This window comes from Trachurus japonicus, chromosome 17, assembly GCF_045865225.1.
Source record: "Trachurus japonicus isolate A0001 chromosome 17, Traja_1.0".
NCBI lineage: Eukaryota > Metazoa > Chordata > Actinopteri > Carangiformes > Carangidae > Trachurus > Trachurus japonicus.
Window position 1 is genome coordinate 32,188,019 of NC_140923.1, and position 16,524 is coordinate 32,204,542.

The following is a 16,524-nucleotide window of genomic DNA, read 5'->3' on the forward strand; positions in this document are numbered from 1 at the left end:
CATCTTCACAGGGCTTTGAGTTAAAATGGTGGAGAGTAGCTTAGCATAAGGCTAGATAAAAGATAAGCTCATCTACTCTTCCATTACACCTGCTCATATTCTTCCTGAGGATTATTACCGGTCTCAAAGGTGAAGTGGCTGCGTAAACCAACACAAATATGAAAAACCTCCCTAATCTGCACAGCTTGACAGGGAGACCTTAAGGGTGGATGCTCTCAGGGCATAAGGGTCACTCTACTGAGCAGTAATTAGACTCTGAATGAGGAACTTCCTGCGTTGTGAGACATGGTCCAGGGGAAAGAGTCAGAGAGGTCACAGCTTCCTCTCTGTCGTCTAAACTTCTTAATGGGCTTGGTTAAAGGTCACTTCCTTTTGCCTAATGACTGTGACCTGAGGAGCTGCATATTTTTTTTTCTCACACATGCAAATACATGCTGAGCCATAAAAAAATAACAGTTTACATGTGACCAATCCCTATAGACTGAACATATGCATATCTACAATTGGCTGACGGTATCAGCGCTGCTGTATTTTCCATCAATTTGAGATGCAAGGTCTGACTGAGGTCAATCTGCAGATTCAGATGTCCCTAACCTGATGCAAAGTCATTGCTATGCACATAAAAGTGGGTCAGCTGATATCACTTTTGCAATGTCCACGACTCCACGCATGTATTGCTATCCAAGTAGGCAAGGGAGTTCATCCACTCTTTGATGTCAGACCTGGCCTGTAAAGAAACACTGAGAAATAAGCAGAAGTAACTGGTACTACAACATAGCCAACATATAGCTTAAGGTAATTCAATCTAATAACCTGTAAGAGCCTAGAGTCACTGTAGAGAGATGCAGGTTAAAACAGGGGCTGGTAATGCCTGTGGCTTTAGGATTAACTACAGCTGCAGTCATTTGAATCCATCTCCATATTTTGCATTTTGCTGTATCATGCCTGACCCTTACCCTGAGAAAGATGATACAACAGTCTGTTTGGCTGCTCCACTGTGTGCTAAGTTGTGCCAAAGGCTCTCTTACCGTTTGACATGTTTATATGATCTGCAGTTCACATTGGTGCCAGGACAGTTCAAACCTCACATTTTACCCCATGAAACCCAAACAAACCAATATGTATATATTTCTGTCTCAAGTACAACAAACTCCTCCTCAGAGCGTAAACCATGAGCTATCATTTCCCTTCTCCTCCGCAAAACGGCTCAGAGTCTGATCCTCCCTGGCAGTCAACATTCAAGTGTTATTTCACTGGACAGTGCCAAAGACGCAAGTCAGCTTCCTCTTGGGCCATCTTCCATGGCAGTGTCACATCTGAGGCATGAAGGGTCAAAACCGAGGTGCTAAAGCCCTTATATCATATATCAACTTGCGAACTAATTTACAAAACCAATTTAACAGGCCTATACATCTTAGATTTTACACTTTACTATGAAACTTGTGCTGCATGGAAATAAAGTCAGGGATAAAGACGGGCCGAGGCTTATCTGACAAAGATCAAATACTGTCACCAACATTCAGGGGATGTGACTTATTCGTGGTCATCATAAGGTATAGGTAGAAACACATTAGCTTTCACTCGCTATGAAAGGCACATGTGATTAGCTAGCAAACCGATTTATCATACATGCATGAAAATGTGAGTGACATAACTGTTGTGAGAACAACATGGGGACGTTGTTTATTTACTTTACTTTGCATCCCACCACTGTGCATGAGGACAACACTCAGCAGATGCTACATTACTTACTCTATTGACAAACTATAACTGGCTAGCTACCTCGCTAACATGGCAAACAGATGTGATAAGCATGAGTGACATGGCGGTGTGACAGGGACAGTTATACGGAAAAGAGAAAATAGTTAGCAACTTACTGCAGAGACATCACTCGTCAGCTGCCATGTGTACGGAATCACCTGACCAAACCTTTTTAAGCTTTATGTCTGGTTCCACCTATGACAATATGTGCCAATGTTGGCCTATGGATCCTGCTCACTGCTAAATCAGTCAGGCTCTAATCTTGACATCTCCTATACTGGGATTTAGAGGAAGATGCACATGGAGGAGGTTTGAGGTCAGCAGGAGGAATGCCATGTTCAAACCATGAGGTGTGACTTGTGGAAGGACTGTGAGGAATCCATCCAGGGCCAGACATCCTGTAGTAGTCCTGCACTGTTATTTCTAGAAACTGTGGTAGGGGGTTTTAAGAGGAACATGCAATGTTTGAATTGGGTTTCACCCTTTTTTTAAAAAAAATAAACACTCAAAGTTTACATTAACTACTAAAAATATATTAACAAAAATTTGGAAAAAAACAACCCACACACACAGAAACAACGAGTATGGCACAGAGAGGGGAAGACGGGATGTAGGAATTTATATGCAGAGAAACAACATGATGTCCCTACTGAGAAATGCCTCTGGCCTGAACTCATTCCTCATGGTGGTGGAGACATGCACGCACAAACTCACACACGCACACACACAGTCACACACACACACACACACACACACACACACACCAACCTCTTGGCCAAAGCCATGTCCTGTATCAGATCTGTTCTGCTCTAACATTCTGCTACAATAACAACAACCGTCCCAGAGGACAGCCCCAGTCCAGCTGCTGAGTCCACACACACACACACACACACACACAACTGGCCTCCACCATACCATATTCATGATCCAAATGCTGTATTCTATCATCTGAGTAAAGCACATGATCTATCTCTGACTATAGTTACAACTATCCATGTCATATCACCAGATAATAAAACCTCTGAGTCAGACAGACACGTCAGACAGACACCAGACTTACTCGATAGACATGAAAGTGGGCCAGGAAGGGGAATGACTTTTTCAGCTTGTCAAAGCGTCGCATCCTGAATTGATCGTCTGGATGAGTGAAGGTGCAAAAAAATGTTTACGTGCAAGTTCAAATGTCCAGAGCTGGCTGCTCGTCCTCTAGACCATTACCAGAGCAACAGTCCTCCCAGATCGGCGGCCCCAGTCTCTGAGGGAATTCTAAGAAGCGCACACGCTCCTCTGATCCAGACCCACAGCTCCGAACCCAAGAGGGGGAAGAAAAACTTCCAACGATCCGGTTCGCAAATCTACAACATTCCATGGCGGGGTAATCCTCCTGTAAGCCCCTTCTTTACCTTCAGATCCCTCAAGAAGGCAAAGAGGCATTCATGTGGCACTTTAGGGTGCAAGAGAGAATGAACCAGTATTATAAAATATGAGAACAGGCTGTAGAGGGACCACAAGCTGCTGTCTGTAGGAGAGAAAGCTTCCCACTTCTGCCCAGTCCAGCCATGTGTCCTCCTCACACAGCAATGAGTCAGTGATCCAAACTTGCAGAACTTGCAGACAAATAAGTCACTCCTCCTTCCTCCCTTCTTTTCACTCGCTCTCTGTCCCTCTCTCCCTTACACAGACTACCTCTCTCTCTCTCTCTCTGTCTGTGTCTTTGCGCGTGCAGCTACTGTCTGTTTGCTTTTCCATCCTTCCATCGAGCGTGGGGCTAAAAATAGGAGCGACTTCTCCCGGATTCAATGGCCGGCCAGTCGGCCGGGCAGCAGAGACCTGAGAGTCAGAGTGAGTGAGTGAGTGAGTGTCTCTGGTTTCACATTTTAAGGCTGCAACACCATGTGTGTCTGCGTGGTTCCAGTTAACAATACTGTGTGTTTGTTTACAGCCACTCTGTGTGCTTTTGATGCATGTTGAGTGTTTATATTTTATATTTCCTGTCTTGATCCTCGCAAAGTTGTGGTGTTTCCTCCCCCCCTTTCTCCCCCTTTCCCACCTCCTCCTGCTGTACTTTTCCTGCTCTGCTCCTCACCCTGTCTGTCTACCCCCCCCCCCCTCCTGCTGGCAGTCAGACGCTCCATGCAGGGCAGAGCAGTGCGTGGTGCAGAGGACAGAGGCTTCATGGTATTCACCCCGGAGCAGCATTTGATCCAGGGCCAAAGGGTTACATTCAACTGCAGGATGGAGAGCTTGTTTCCTGTGATGCAACCCCCACAACACACACACACACACACACACACACACACATACACACTCCTTCTTCTTCTCCACTGCTCCCCCTTTCCTCATCTATCAGCCTGCTTTTCTTAAAATTCACCATGGTGAAGAAATCTGTCTTTTGACTGTCACTGTTACTGAAACCATTGACTTTGACTGATAAAGCAATATGAGGATAATGGCTTTTTATAGTAACCAAATGACACACTACATTTTGTAAGGGATTATATATAGATAGGAGTTTGTTTCACTTACATTTCTTTAGGAATGAACTGCTCTAAGCAGCTTGATATGAGAACTACCTGAATTTTATCAAGAGTATTAGAGAATTTTGATGATCCAACCCCTCCTCAAATGTTGTTGCTGTTAATCACTACATCCTTCAGCTTTAATCAGTACATTTGTGGTCAAACACATAACTGTTGCCATATGCTGGATCTTATTATTATCCTCGGTGTAAGAGTTCTAGGTAGTAGTCATGTTAGGGTGTAAGGAGAGGAGATGAATCTTCAAGAGACTCTTGATGACACAGACAAACACTCTCAGACTGCATCCAGCAGCTTCCTCACACACAACAGCAGTCTGCACTGTGATTTCTTGTGAGCTGGGATGGCAGCACCAGACGGTGTTCCCTGGAGAGGGGCTGGAAACCTTAAAGGGACATTTTTCACTCTTTTCTGACATTTTATATAAAAACGTAACTGTTAGTTGTAGCAAATTTTTGGTAAATTCACTGATATTGGAAATAATCATCTAAAGTGTTAAAGTAGGCCTACCTATGTGTAATTTTCAACCATCATGGCACAGAAACTGTCGAATCCACTTATCTAATATTTCAGCAATCACACATCCACAATGTTTAGAGTTTAAAAAGAGAGGCCTTCTGACTGGTTAGTTTAGATTATAGCTAACATATGAAACATACTTTTTATCAGGACCTGTCCAGGACGTCCAACTGTAATTATCTCTCTCAATCATTTTCTGTCTTTTTGACATTAATTCTGTCTTTAACGGCGGCAGCATAAACCTTCTCCTTCTGTCCTTTACTCCTTCATTAATCCGGTCTCCCCTCCCTCCCCTGGGTCTGGCCGACCCGTTGCATTTTCTTCTTTATTTGGTGCTGCCTTTTATTTCCTGCCTCTAATCCTCCAAAAATGTTATCTCTCTCCCACTCTGCTGACTAAACAAACCCTAAGCAGCTGCTTTTCAGACCCTTAGAAGTAACGAGCCCCCTCATTCTCTCTCTCTGTCCAGACTCTATTCAGCTTTTGATTTTCTATTTTCACAGATTTCTTCTCTCTCTGCTCATTGGTTTGCTTTGTTCTTTGATAGTTAATCAGCCTATTCAGCATTTGGCTTGGCCTTTTCCTTTTCACTTTGGGCATTTCTCTGCTCTCTCACTCTCCCTCTTTAATTCACTGCCATCCTCCACTGCTTTCAATTAGGAAGTTTTCCAGCGGAAGGAAGGGAGGTGAGCAGTGAAGTCATGGAGGGAAAGGAAGAGAAAACAACAACAAAATGGGGGTTGTTGTCATGAGGCATCTGACTTTGATTATAGACATTTGTGAAGAGCATGTGGTGCCGTGGCTTTGTTTATGATTTGTTGTTGTTAGTTTGTGTCTACGACGTGCCTCCATTCACAACAAGAAGTGTTTTTTTTTAGTTATCCAGTTTACTATGACATGAGACATCATTCACAAAAGATTGTATCTGAATGTTCAGATTTTAGCGTACTACTAAGCAATCTATACTTTTTTCGGACAATACTGAATACATTGTATTAGTGTGTAAATGTTAACAAGGACTCAAAATGTCATTTTAAACATGACAGAAACCCAGATTGAATTAATCCTTTGTCCTATTTCAAAGTAGTCCAGCTTTACTTTGACCAGCACGATAACTATCGGTACAGATAATTATCAGCCCAATACTGACCAATAATTATTGGCCAAAACACAGGTAAGTCACATAAGAAATGTTTTGCAGATTACAAGAGACAGTTATAATTAGCCAACAATGCCTTCATTTCACTCATTTTCAGTCTGTTTGCCCCCTAAATTGATTTGAAACAACAGCAGTGATGTTGGTTGTATTGCTATAATGTTAAAGTCATCTTAACTCACTAGCATTTCTTAACCTCAGGTCTGTATATAAACTATTAAAAATATTGTCGGTTATTGGTATCGGCACATGTGAATGCTATACTACTAAATCAAATAAATGCCCTAATGCCAGATAAACCAGATTACCGTATATAAATTCCAGGGGGCTTTTATGATGAAGGAGCTGCATCAGATTTATGAAACTGTACGAGGAAAATCTCAATGTAGAAGATCTGTTGTCCTGCCTTTGTACAAGGTCTGACCTCAACAGCTAACACTGGGCACAGAGGTTGTACTGTAATGTATGTAAGTGTAAAATGTATGAGTTTTGAGTCTTTTACCTCTACTATTTGTGCTCACCTACTTGCCTCAGTATAGAACACCCAGAGGAATCAGAGCAGAGCCTCCGTCTGTGTTTTATCACTATACTGTTCTAACATAAAACTATCTTAGTACCAACAATCCTCAAGACTGTTGATCACTTGTTCTCACTGAGAGAATTTCCATCCTTAAACCTTTGTCTGTAAAAATTCATCACATTCACTAAAATACATTGTCATTCAATTATAATTCAGTTTTGATCAAAGTCTCAGTGAGGACAAGTGATCAACACTGAGATCAAGTTGCTAAATCTAACTTGTAAGTTATCCACACCTGAAGAAAGAATGGTGAGTTTCCATCACCAACACATAGTCATATATACAGTTACAATACATGTTCTAGTGAAAGATCTTGGGAGGTTTTTTTGAAATATATCTTCCACACTTGTTTTATGGCTCAAGGGGATCTGAGGTCCACTTTCTATTATTTAAAGAGATTAAGTGTGAATTCCTTGTGGTTTGGACTTCATCAGCTGTCTCATTCTCACAGTTACTCACTCACACACAAAGGTGATGTCATGAATCTGGCTCAAAATCATCAAGTACATGGGATGTGACAGGGCAGAGACCCTATCCTCCTTTCTTTTCCCCTCTGAAACCAGACATGCACGCTCACACACACACACACACACACACACACACATGCACACAACTCCCTGGAGTGAGTTATGCCATTAATGGCACAAAAAAAATTCCCTCCAGTCCACAAGAACCCTGCTGCAAATTCTTTTGTAACTATAAGTTGGCTAATGTGCTTTGCAAGGGAACGGGTCAAGTAAATTAAACTATATGGCTACGAAAAAATAGGAGAAGATGTTTGCACAAGGAACAGTTATGTAACACACATGACTACGAAACAGATGACATAAAAATAGCGCACATTCCTTCAAATCAGCAGTTGGACAAGGAGTCTATAACAGATCCTTTAACTAATTCATGGCTGAATTCAAAATCTATCACTTGAATAAAAATACATGTTTTCCAGAAAGAACATCCATAAGAAGAACTGATTCTAAACCAGTGAGTGTGTGTATATATATCTGTGCGCTAACTCTGGCATCATCTGCAGTAGACAGTGATGATGAAGCTGGACATGGCCACACTTGATAAATCAGTGCAGACACACAGAGCGTGGCCGGGACAGAGGGAGGGGGAAGTCCTGGTGATGACAGAAGACAGTGAATGTTTAATGACGGGGCAGGGCCAGTGTATCAGTTAATGGTTACAGTACAGAGGAGCAGCAGGTATGCCAGTCACACTCATGCTTTAAAAAAAACAGTGGAACAAATGTGTCACAGTGGTGTCAGCTGCCTCCTGCCTAAGGAGATTAGACCAATGCGATTAATGGTCAGTAAGTCAACCTGCAGTTCCAGTGAGATACCATTAGGTGGCACCAAATCTTACAATGGAGGCTGGCGAGTGCTATAAGCCACCATCTATTTATGTTGTACTTCCTATTGATGCTGGTAATATTTTATTAAGGAAAGGGTAAGTTATAAGTGATTAAAAAGCCATCAAAGAAACTCAGTGTGAAGGCCAAGTCACATGTCTCTTAGTTTTGTATTTTATCTCCTTTCTGTCACTAAGTGATGTTCACAGCCAATTAAGTTGAACAGGGACACATTGTCTCATATGTAACACTTGACATTAGTTCTGTGTTGATATGGCTGCATTGGTTTTGGTTTGCCTCTGTTGCCTGTGTCCTAATATGGCACCAAGTCACACACAGTATAGTGTTACGTCTCAGTAGCACAGAATCAAGATATAAACATAAGCTCTGTTTTTAGACTGGGGGAAACAGAAGAACTGTTTCTGCTTTTTTGTGAGTTGTTTTTACATCCGCACAGGTAACATGGTTATGACTGGGGTTTTTTACTATTTTAGTGTGAGTTGCAGTTGGTCTCAATAAATCCCCAAACTGGATATAAGGTAAGGACTGAACAATATGCAAAAAAATAAATATATTGAGATTGTTATGGCAGATATTGTGATATGATTTGGGGTTTCAGTTGGCATGGTTGTTTTTGATGAAACGATATTTGTTGGAGCTTGTACCGAACAAGCATGTTTCTTTACATCTGGTGATTTATAGGCCAGGCCATCTGCACAGTGCACTACATGCTCCCTCCACTGATAGAAACCAGTACAGTGACATGTAAACAACTGATCTGGGTAGATCCCCCTTCTTCTGTGGTAGTTACAGTGGTCAGCAACACTTTGCGTTCATGATAATAAGTATTCTGAAATAAGTCTGACTTTGGTAATGCAGATCATAAACTGTATTATAACTCTCTTCCTTGCACCCACTGTCATCAGACAGATAAACCAACACAGTACAAAATGCATGAAACCTCGACACCATTATGAATATACAGTATCTCAGTATCATCACATACACAGAAATTACATGTTTCTGGTGTTCCATGCAAAAACGCCATACGACTCAAACTGGGAAACTAATGCTGCTGATGCCTGTAGCTGTGTTTCTGATGTGGACCTCAGTTAACTGAGAGAGCTGCATTATTTTTGCATTTTCAGTCACTGAATATGTTCATTCATATCAAAGTTTAAAGTTGATCCTCATTGACAGTCACATTTGGTTAAATCAATCCCTCCTGTTGCATTGTGCGTCTTCTCTGTGTTCACACTATCACACTCACAATGAGGTAGCTACTGCCATCCTGTCTAACTGCTCCTATCTGGCCTCCATCTCCCTTTACACACACACACACACACACACACACACACACACACACAGTAGTATGACTCAACCGCTGTACAATAATGTCCCACCGTGTAGATTGTATTATCGTGAATTGACATCAAATTAGTCGCTTGCTGGCTAATGAGATTATGAGGAACAAAGCTGTGTGAGGTCTGAATTATGTCTGAGTTCTGCAACACACACACACGCAGACTTGCATGCACGCATTACGCTTGATTCCGTAATATGATGCTCACTGTACACAGACACAGGCATGCAGAGGCATGCACTCACATTGGCTGGATCCACATTGACGTACAGTGTTGGGAATTAAAGATAGCTTAGTGGATACGGGTGGACACACTGCCAGTGCATTTCTAAAATGAGTTGCAACCTTTTGGTGGCAAAACATCAGTCTGTGGTTTGGTCTTGGATGCCAGAAAGCAGCAGAGTAGAGTGAAGGAGTAGTAGAACAAACATGATTAATCCCTGTTAAAACTCTGCAAGCAGAACATCTATACACACACACACGCACACACAGTGACCGTGACGAAGGCCTGCATGCACAGACAGACAGAGATGCGTCATTTGTGATCTCACAGATAGGAACCCTCTGCCAGAGCCTGCGTGGCTTTTATGCTCTCCTTAAATCCCTCCACCATCCACAGCACCTCATCATTCACAAAGGAGAGGCAGTGTGTGGTGGTGGGCGTCACCGCCGAGGAGAGCTGAGTGTGGGAATGAAGGGAGCTTCCCATCCAACACACAACATATGGGTTGGCTTTTGTCAACAAAGGTTGTTTTGGTAGCTTGGCTTAATATGCAGAGCGCCAGAGACCCAAAACAACCAAAACAACCCCCACCGACACCTGCCAACAGCCTCCACCCATCCTAAGCCATCGCTGCTCTGATCCCCTAAAGCTGGTTAAAGAGGGGAAAGGAGGGTGTTAGCAAAAAATGTTGGTCAAACGTCAGGATTGACCTACAGACAGTTGAGTGTGTGAACCAAAAATCACAGACAACATGCGCTACAACATGTGCTACATCAAGATAAATGGAGAATAGAGCTGCAACAATTAATCGAACAATAATCGATTATTGATAATCGAATAATCGGTTTGAGTAGTTTTTTTTACGAAAAAAAGTCAAAATTCTCTGATTTCAGCTTCTTAAATGTGAATATTCTGGTTTCTTTGTTCCTTTATGTTAATAAACTGAATACCTATTTGGTTTGTGGACAAAACAAGACATTTGAGGACGTTGTGGTTTGGGAAACACTGATTGACATTTTTCAACATTTTTTAACACTTTATTGACCAAACAACTCGATTAATTGTTTAAATAATCAACAGATTAGATAGATACGTTTATTGTCATTTCCACAACAACAAAATTAAAAGTGCATCTCCTGCAGTGCAAAAATTCATAAATCGATAATAATCGTTGTTATTTCCACATCTATTGGAAAAAAAATAGCAGATGCTCAACAGCCCTCCAGGTCAGGACTAAACCAATGCAGCAGTCTCAGAGAGCTGTAGTGGTTGAACTTATAGTAGCGAGGCCAGCTCACTAATCTGCACCATATAGGGGAACAGCACAGCAGGAGAGATGAGCTTTAAGAATAAAACAGTTAGCAGGAACAGCTGACTTTGCTGTCTCTCGGTCCAGCTTCTTACATCTCTTTCTCTCTGGATTCCTGATGGAGATGGGGTGGCTGAATGCAGTGTGTTAGGGGTTGTGTGTGTGTCAAGACTAGAAAACCGCTGTATTCAGCACAAAGCTGCTGCTGTAGAAAGAGACTGATCTGAATCAGCCGCCAACAACCAGGACAGCTGCAGCGTGCACCGGCTTAACTCTGCTGATCTAGCACACAGACCCTAAACACACAGACTCCACATTCATGACATTAAAACTGTTGCACAGATCAACACATTCATCCAGCCATCGCATTTTCTATACCCGCTTACCCCATGCGGTCGACAAAGGACTGGAGTCTATCACAGCGCACACTGACTGAGAGCTGTTTGAAAGTAGTGCTCATACAGAGTTTTGGTACTGGTGATTTAGGTTTAGCAAAAAACAACAACAAAGAGAACAGTATAAGACTTCAAAGTATAAAACTGAGGAGATACTGAATGAAACCAGAGTTCAGGTAAGTATTCAGAGCCAGCTAACCCTAACCCACATTTTGGTTGGCACCAAAAAGAAGTCTAAAACTGAAACAGAAAGTCTAAACAAATCATCATTACTGCATGAATCACATGAGATATTATCAAATGTGTCCATCATCTTAAACTAAATGGCCTCAAACCTAGTTTGACGTTTCTGCAAGTACAGGAACTCTGCACGCAACATTACTTCCTGATAACTGATGTAAGTGCAACACGTCGTTCATATCAGACAAAACACTTACATCACTCTAACTCTGTTTCCCATGAGTTTGCACACATTCTTTCAACGATGTTGATATCAAAAAAGCAAAAGCAGAAAAGGCAAAAGACAGGCTCCACTGTCCGACTGTATACGGCGTGATCCGAGTTTTACAGTTTCAGTCTTTTATCTTTTAAAGAGGCTAAAACATCACAGAGGCCATGGCACTGCTGGCCTCATCCAACCCCAAAGAAAGAGCAGGCCTTGTCAGTACATCACAGGACTCGCAAAAAAGGATGTGGGGGTTTGCGGAAGAGGTGGGAGGGTATAAAATGTCATATTCTGCCTGTCACCGTGCTCATTCTGCAGCACTTCATCAATGACCTCATGGTTCTGTACTCAGTAACTCGGCACACACAGGGCCTGGCCTTGTGTGTGCGTCGGGCGTGGATGGGTTTGTGGTGGTGGGTGAGGACGGTGTTGGTGACATGTCAGTGTAAAAGAGCTGCTTGTGTGTGAGCAGTGAAGGAGCACTCAGATCTATGATATGGAGCTAGATTCACATAATCCACTGACGTTTGACGTGCTGTACCCCTGTGGTTGGACAGGTCATGACAGGGTGGCAGCGAGGCTGAAACTGAAACCGCTAAATTCAGCAGTCACTACTTTGGTTTTTTTGCACCTGTGATTCATCTTAAAGGGATACGCCAACTCTTTTTTTTCGTGTCTTACCTCACTCCCGAGTCCATGACAAGCAGACACCATCCTTTCGACTGCGCTTGCAGTAACAAGGGAGATACGGGCAGAGCTGGCGCACCGCTAATTAGCTTAGCTCGAACACTGGAAGTGTATAGTGTTAGCCTGCCTCCACCTAAAGTCATCAGAGAAACTCTTCAGCAACTCTAAACGTCTCAGAGCTGACAAAACTCTCCGGTAAGGCATCTTGAGCGGTCAAATGCCAGTAACGGGACAAGATCGGTCAAAACGGAGGGTTCAAGCAAAGACGGTTTATTTTGGTTCAAGCTAGCTACATCGAGAGTACGTTAGCTACCTATTTCAAAGCACAAATTCTATCGTCATGGTTTTCCTATGTAAAGGGCAACGGGTGTTTTATTTTGTGAAAGTAACCAGAAGTGCGTTGGTCACAACAGCTAGCTTGAGTAGCGCCAAATTCGTCCTAACAAAATTGTAAACAGCTGGTATTTAGACAAATTAACGACACACTGCTGATCTAAACGGCTACTTTCTCACCTAAAAATATTTGAAATGTCGATAAAGTGATAAATTTACAGAGTTTAGAGCTAAAATGAAATCAGCTTCTGACTGCTGATTTCAGCTCGGGTAGGAGGCAGGCTAACACTACCTATGCACTTCCAGCGTTTGAGCTAAGCTAATTAGCGGTGCGCCAGCTCTGCCCATATCTCCCTTGTTACTGCACACACAGTCGAAAGGATGGTGTCTATCTGCTGGTCATCGGTCGGGAGTGAGGCAAGACACGAAAAAAAAAAATGTTGGCGTATCCCCTTAAAATGTCTGCAGTGAGGGGCATCGCGTGGCGTAGTGGTTAGAGCGGGCGCCCCATGTATAGAGGCACAGTCGTCGCTGCAGTCGGCCCTGGTTCGAGTCCCGCGTCCCGCCATTTACTGCATGTCATTCCCCCCCTCTCTGCCTCCCCGTTTCCTGTCTGTCTCAACTGTACTATCCATAAAAAAAATTAAAAAAAATGTCTGCAGTGAGAAAGACTCGGAAAATACAGCCCAGTCAGTCACATAGGCCTATAGCTAACCATTTCCCCACTATTATCATGCACACTGACTTTAAAGGTGTACAGAAATGGCTGTTTGCCGCACGAGTTTACCTGAGTAAGGAAAACGAATTTGATTGGTCGATATCGAGCGGGCGGGATATTCAAAGCTTGGGGCGAGACCAAGCTCGCTGTGTGTGTGTGTGTCTCAGTTTGATTGACGGATTACGGATCCAATATCAGTGGCTGATGAATCGTGAGCAGGCTGACGTATAATCCGTGCGCCTGCATTATCCAATGCGAAAAAAAAATACCACACTTTCATCCCGGATTTAATCAAAAATAGAATTTTGCACAAAGTTTGGGCTAGGTTACATCGTCTGATAGATGAGTTATTACACTAATGTTAAGACCCACATAGTAGGCTCAAATTCTTTTTCTTTTCTGTAAAGCTTTAAAAACATCATTAAAATACGAGGCCAACTGAGAGGTAAAGTGATGTCATGAGAAAACAGCTGCCTGTTCCTTTCTTTTTTCGAGTTATGACATAAACATGCATCCAAATCACACCTGCATGCAAACTGTCACAAAGGTGCAATGTCATCAATCAAGTTGCTGTGACAAGATACACACCTACACATTATATGAAAGAGAAAAAACAAACATACTGTATCCTCACGTCATCTCACACCCTTTCATTTTCCTTTGACAGTATTCATAATAGCTGCTGCTCATTGTTTATGTGTCACCGGTGTTTGTCTAAAGCAGTGTGGCAGGATCCCTACGTCTGAATAATCAAGGGGAGTGTAGAGGTCTACCTCTTCGTCATCGCTGGGCAGGCACTGGTAGTCAGGTTCTGACGTCTCTTGCAGCCTCTGGTATTCTGCCGTCTCCCCCATCATGGGGGCTCCGCCACCCGGCCGGTGTCCGCCCCGGGGCTACGTGTCCTCGAAGTCCTCAGATAGCCACAGCTCCACAGTCAGTGAGCAACCCACGCACTTAGTCAGTCAGTCGGTCAGTCAGCCTGCCCGGAGCTCCACGCTGTCATCAGGAAGACAAGTACAGTATTCTGCATGTCAGTCACAGCACACTGTTGCATTATTTCAGACAGTTTGGGCACAATATTTCTAATCATTCAACAGCAACAGTTCTGGTGCTGTAGTCCTCTAGCACTCCCACGTCCATTGTCCTCCTCATTTAGGTTGAGTCAGCAGTCAATGAAAATGGCTGGACAACAATGAATTCCTCATTTTCACACAGCAACGGGGCTGCGTTCACTGACCGGCCTGTCCATAAAAAACACAGGTGCTAATCGATCATCCGATTTTAGAAATCAACTCCTCTGGCAAACTGCTGCTGACGATAATTCTTGATGCAGAATGAAGATCTCTATTATTGCATTGTTGTGTGCAGGCGGGGAGTCTTCCTCCTCAATAGAAAAAAACAGCCGACAATCCACTTTTTTAAGAGGACAGTTTGTTCTTCGCACATTGTTGAATCAAATCGTCCACCATAGGTGCAAAAAGGATCATTCCAAATGAATGTATTGATGGTTATTGTCCCTAAAGGCGAGGAAATCCCCTCAGTGGAGCTGCTGCAGTCAGGATGGAGAGCTGGGATGGTGCAGCCAAGGTGTGGCACTGGAGGTGACAAATCCAGCCGGCTCTATTTCTGTCTCCCCATCTCATGCCGCGATCATGACCTCTACCCTCAATCTCTCCCTCGCGCTCCCTCGCTCATCTCTGCTCTAACTGTCTTGCTGCCTCGCTCTCTGGCTGCTCTTGATCGCCCTGCCTTAGTGCTGACGCATGCTCTTCATATCTAGCGATGCCCCCCTCTCTCTCTCTCCCTCACTCTCTCTCTCCCTCTCCCCCTCTGTTTCTATTTCTGTGCCCCAGGCATCACTTGGACCGGCTTACCTCCTCTCACCTTATCGCCAGGAGTGAAATATCACAGCGGAGAAGGGGAGAGATCTTCCAGCAGCTGCTTTTCATCTTTCACCCTCTTTTATTTCATCCTTCCTTTGTGTGTGCTTCTATTTTTTCCCCGCACAGATCTTGAGCAGCTGTCCAATTGGACGGGCAGCTCAGCTCTGACGATCGCCAACTGAATTCTAGGAGGATTTTTAACGCTGCATTGTCCTAAATGGACTTCCTGATTGCTCAGTCGATGCCTAATCCCTCGCTGCTGTTGTTGTTATTGTTTTTCCCCTCCTCCTTTCTTTTCAGTCCCTCACCCTCTAACCCGCTTTCCACCTACCCCCTACTACATTTTTTTTTTTTTTTTTCCATTTCAGCCCCGGCTCAATGATTTGGTGAGTGATCGCCTCCTCTATTACCGTGGCAACATCAACCCATCCCACCTCCTCCTCCCCGCTCTCCTGTGTCCTGTAGTCATGGCGTTCCAGTCAGCAGTGGTCCTGATAGAAGCAGCCAATGACAGAGATGCAGGCCGACAGGGGAGGGAGGGGGGAGGCGGTGGAGCCCTAATGAGAAGAGTTAATCTTCCCTCTGAGAGGGAGAAAAACACCGCCATGCTGCTTTGAGTGTTTTTGTGTCAGTGTGTGTGTGTGTGTGCGTCAAAAGCACCTCTCCACATAGGGAGGGTATGGAGGCCATCTGGATCCATGCTGGGTGGACATCTGGATGGAGGGGAAAATAGAATAAAAGAATTGTCTGTGACTGTGTGTGTGTGTGTGTGTGTGTGTGTGTGTGTCACTACCTCCTGGTCGTTTCCATGTTGTACTGTGACTAACACCATTGCAGTCTAAGCAGCAGCAGCAGCTCCACCACTGAGCAGAGCTAGCTGGTTTTCAACACTGAGAAGACGAAGGTCATGATGTTTTCAGGCTACCATGCAGTCAAAAAGTCTTCCCGTTTTAACCTGTCCAGGTGATGAATGTCTAACTTTACCATATTTCAAGCTTAGTTTCTAAACTTAAGGTAAAATTGGGCTTTTACTTTAAAGACCCCCTCCCATGAAAATCGTGTTTTTCGAGTTTTTCTGCCTTCAAATTGCTGTGAACCAATGGCAGACGCAAACTGGCAGTTTCAGGGAGACTGGGGTTGACGTGTCACAGCCCACCCTCCAGAGGTGTATTGCTAATGAGCTGCTGATTTTAAAATGACCAAAAATGGTCGCGGGAGGGGGACTTTAAAGATCTTGCTTCTCTCTTGGAGCCAGGAAACGCCT

The 16,524-nt window shown here is 43.6% G+C and overlaps 1 protein-coding gene across 11 annotated transcripts in view; it reads right to left on the bottom strand.

The window, feature by feature from the left end:
• LOC146971107 (activated CDC42 kinase 1-like) overlaps positions 1 to 16,524 on the bottom strand; it is a 67,558-nt gene that overhangs the window by 26,172 nt on the left and 24,862 nt on the right. For 7 of the 11 annotated variants that reach the window (XM_085805166.1, XM_085805163.1, XM_085805161.1 and 4 more), the window contains exon 1: positions 14,151 to 14,721. The exons of 1 other annotated variant lie outside the window; for it this stretch is intronic. Coding sequence is in view for 8 of the 10 variants with exons in the window: in XM_085805163.1 (XP_085661289.1) it covers positions 14,151 to 14,234 (84 nt within the window). In the remaining 2 variants the exon portion in view is untranslated. Of the gene's footprint in view, positions 1 to 2,821; positions 3,344 to 14,150; positions 14,722 to 16,524 lie in introns of those variants that run through there. 3 more of the 11 variants (XM_085805164.1, XM_085805157.1, XM_085805158.1) reach the window with 3 other exon arrangements.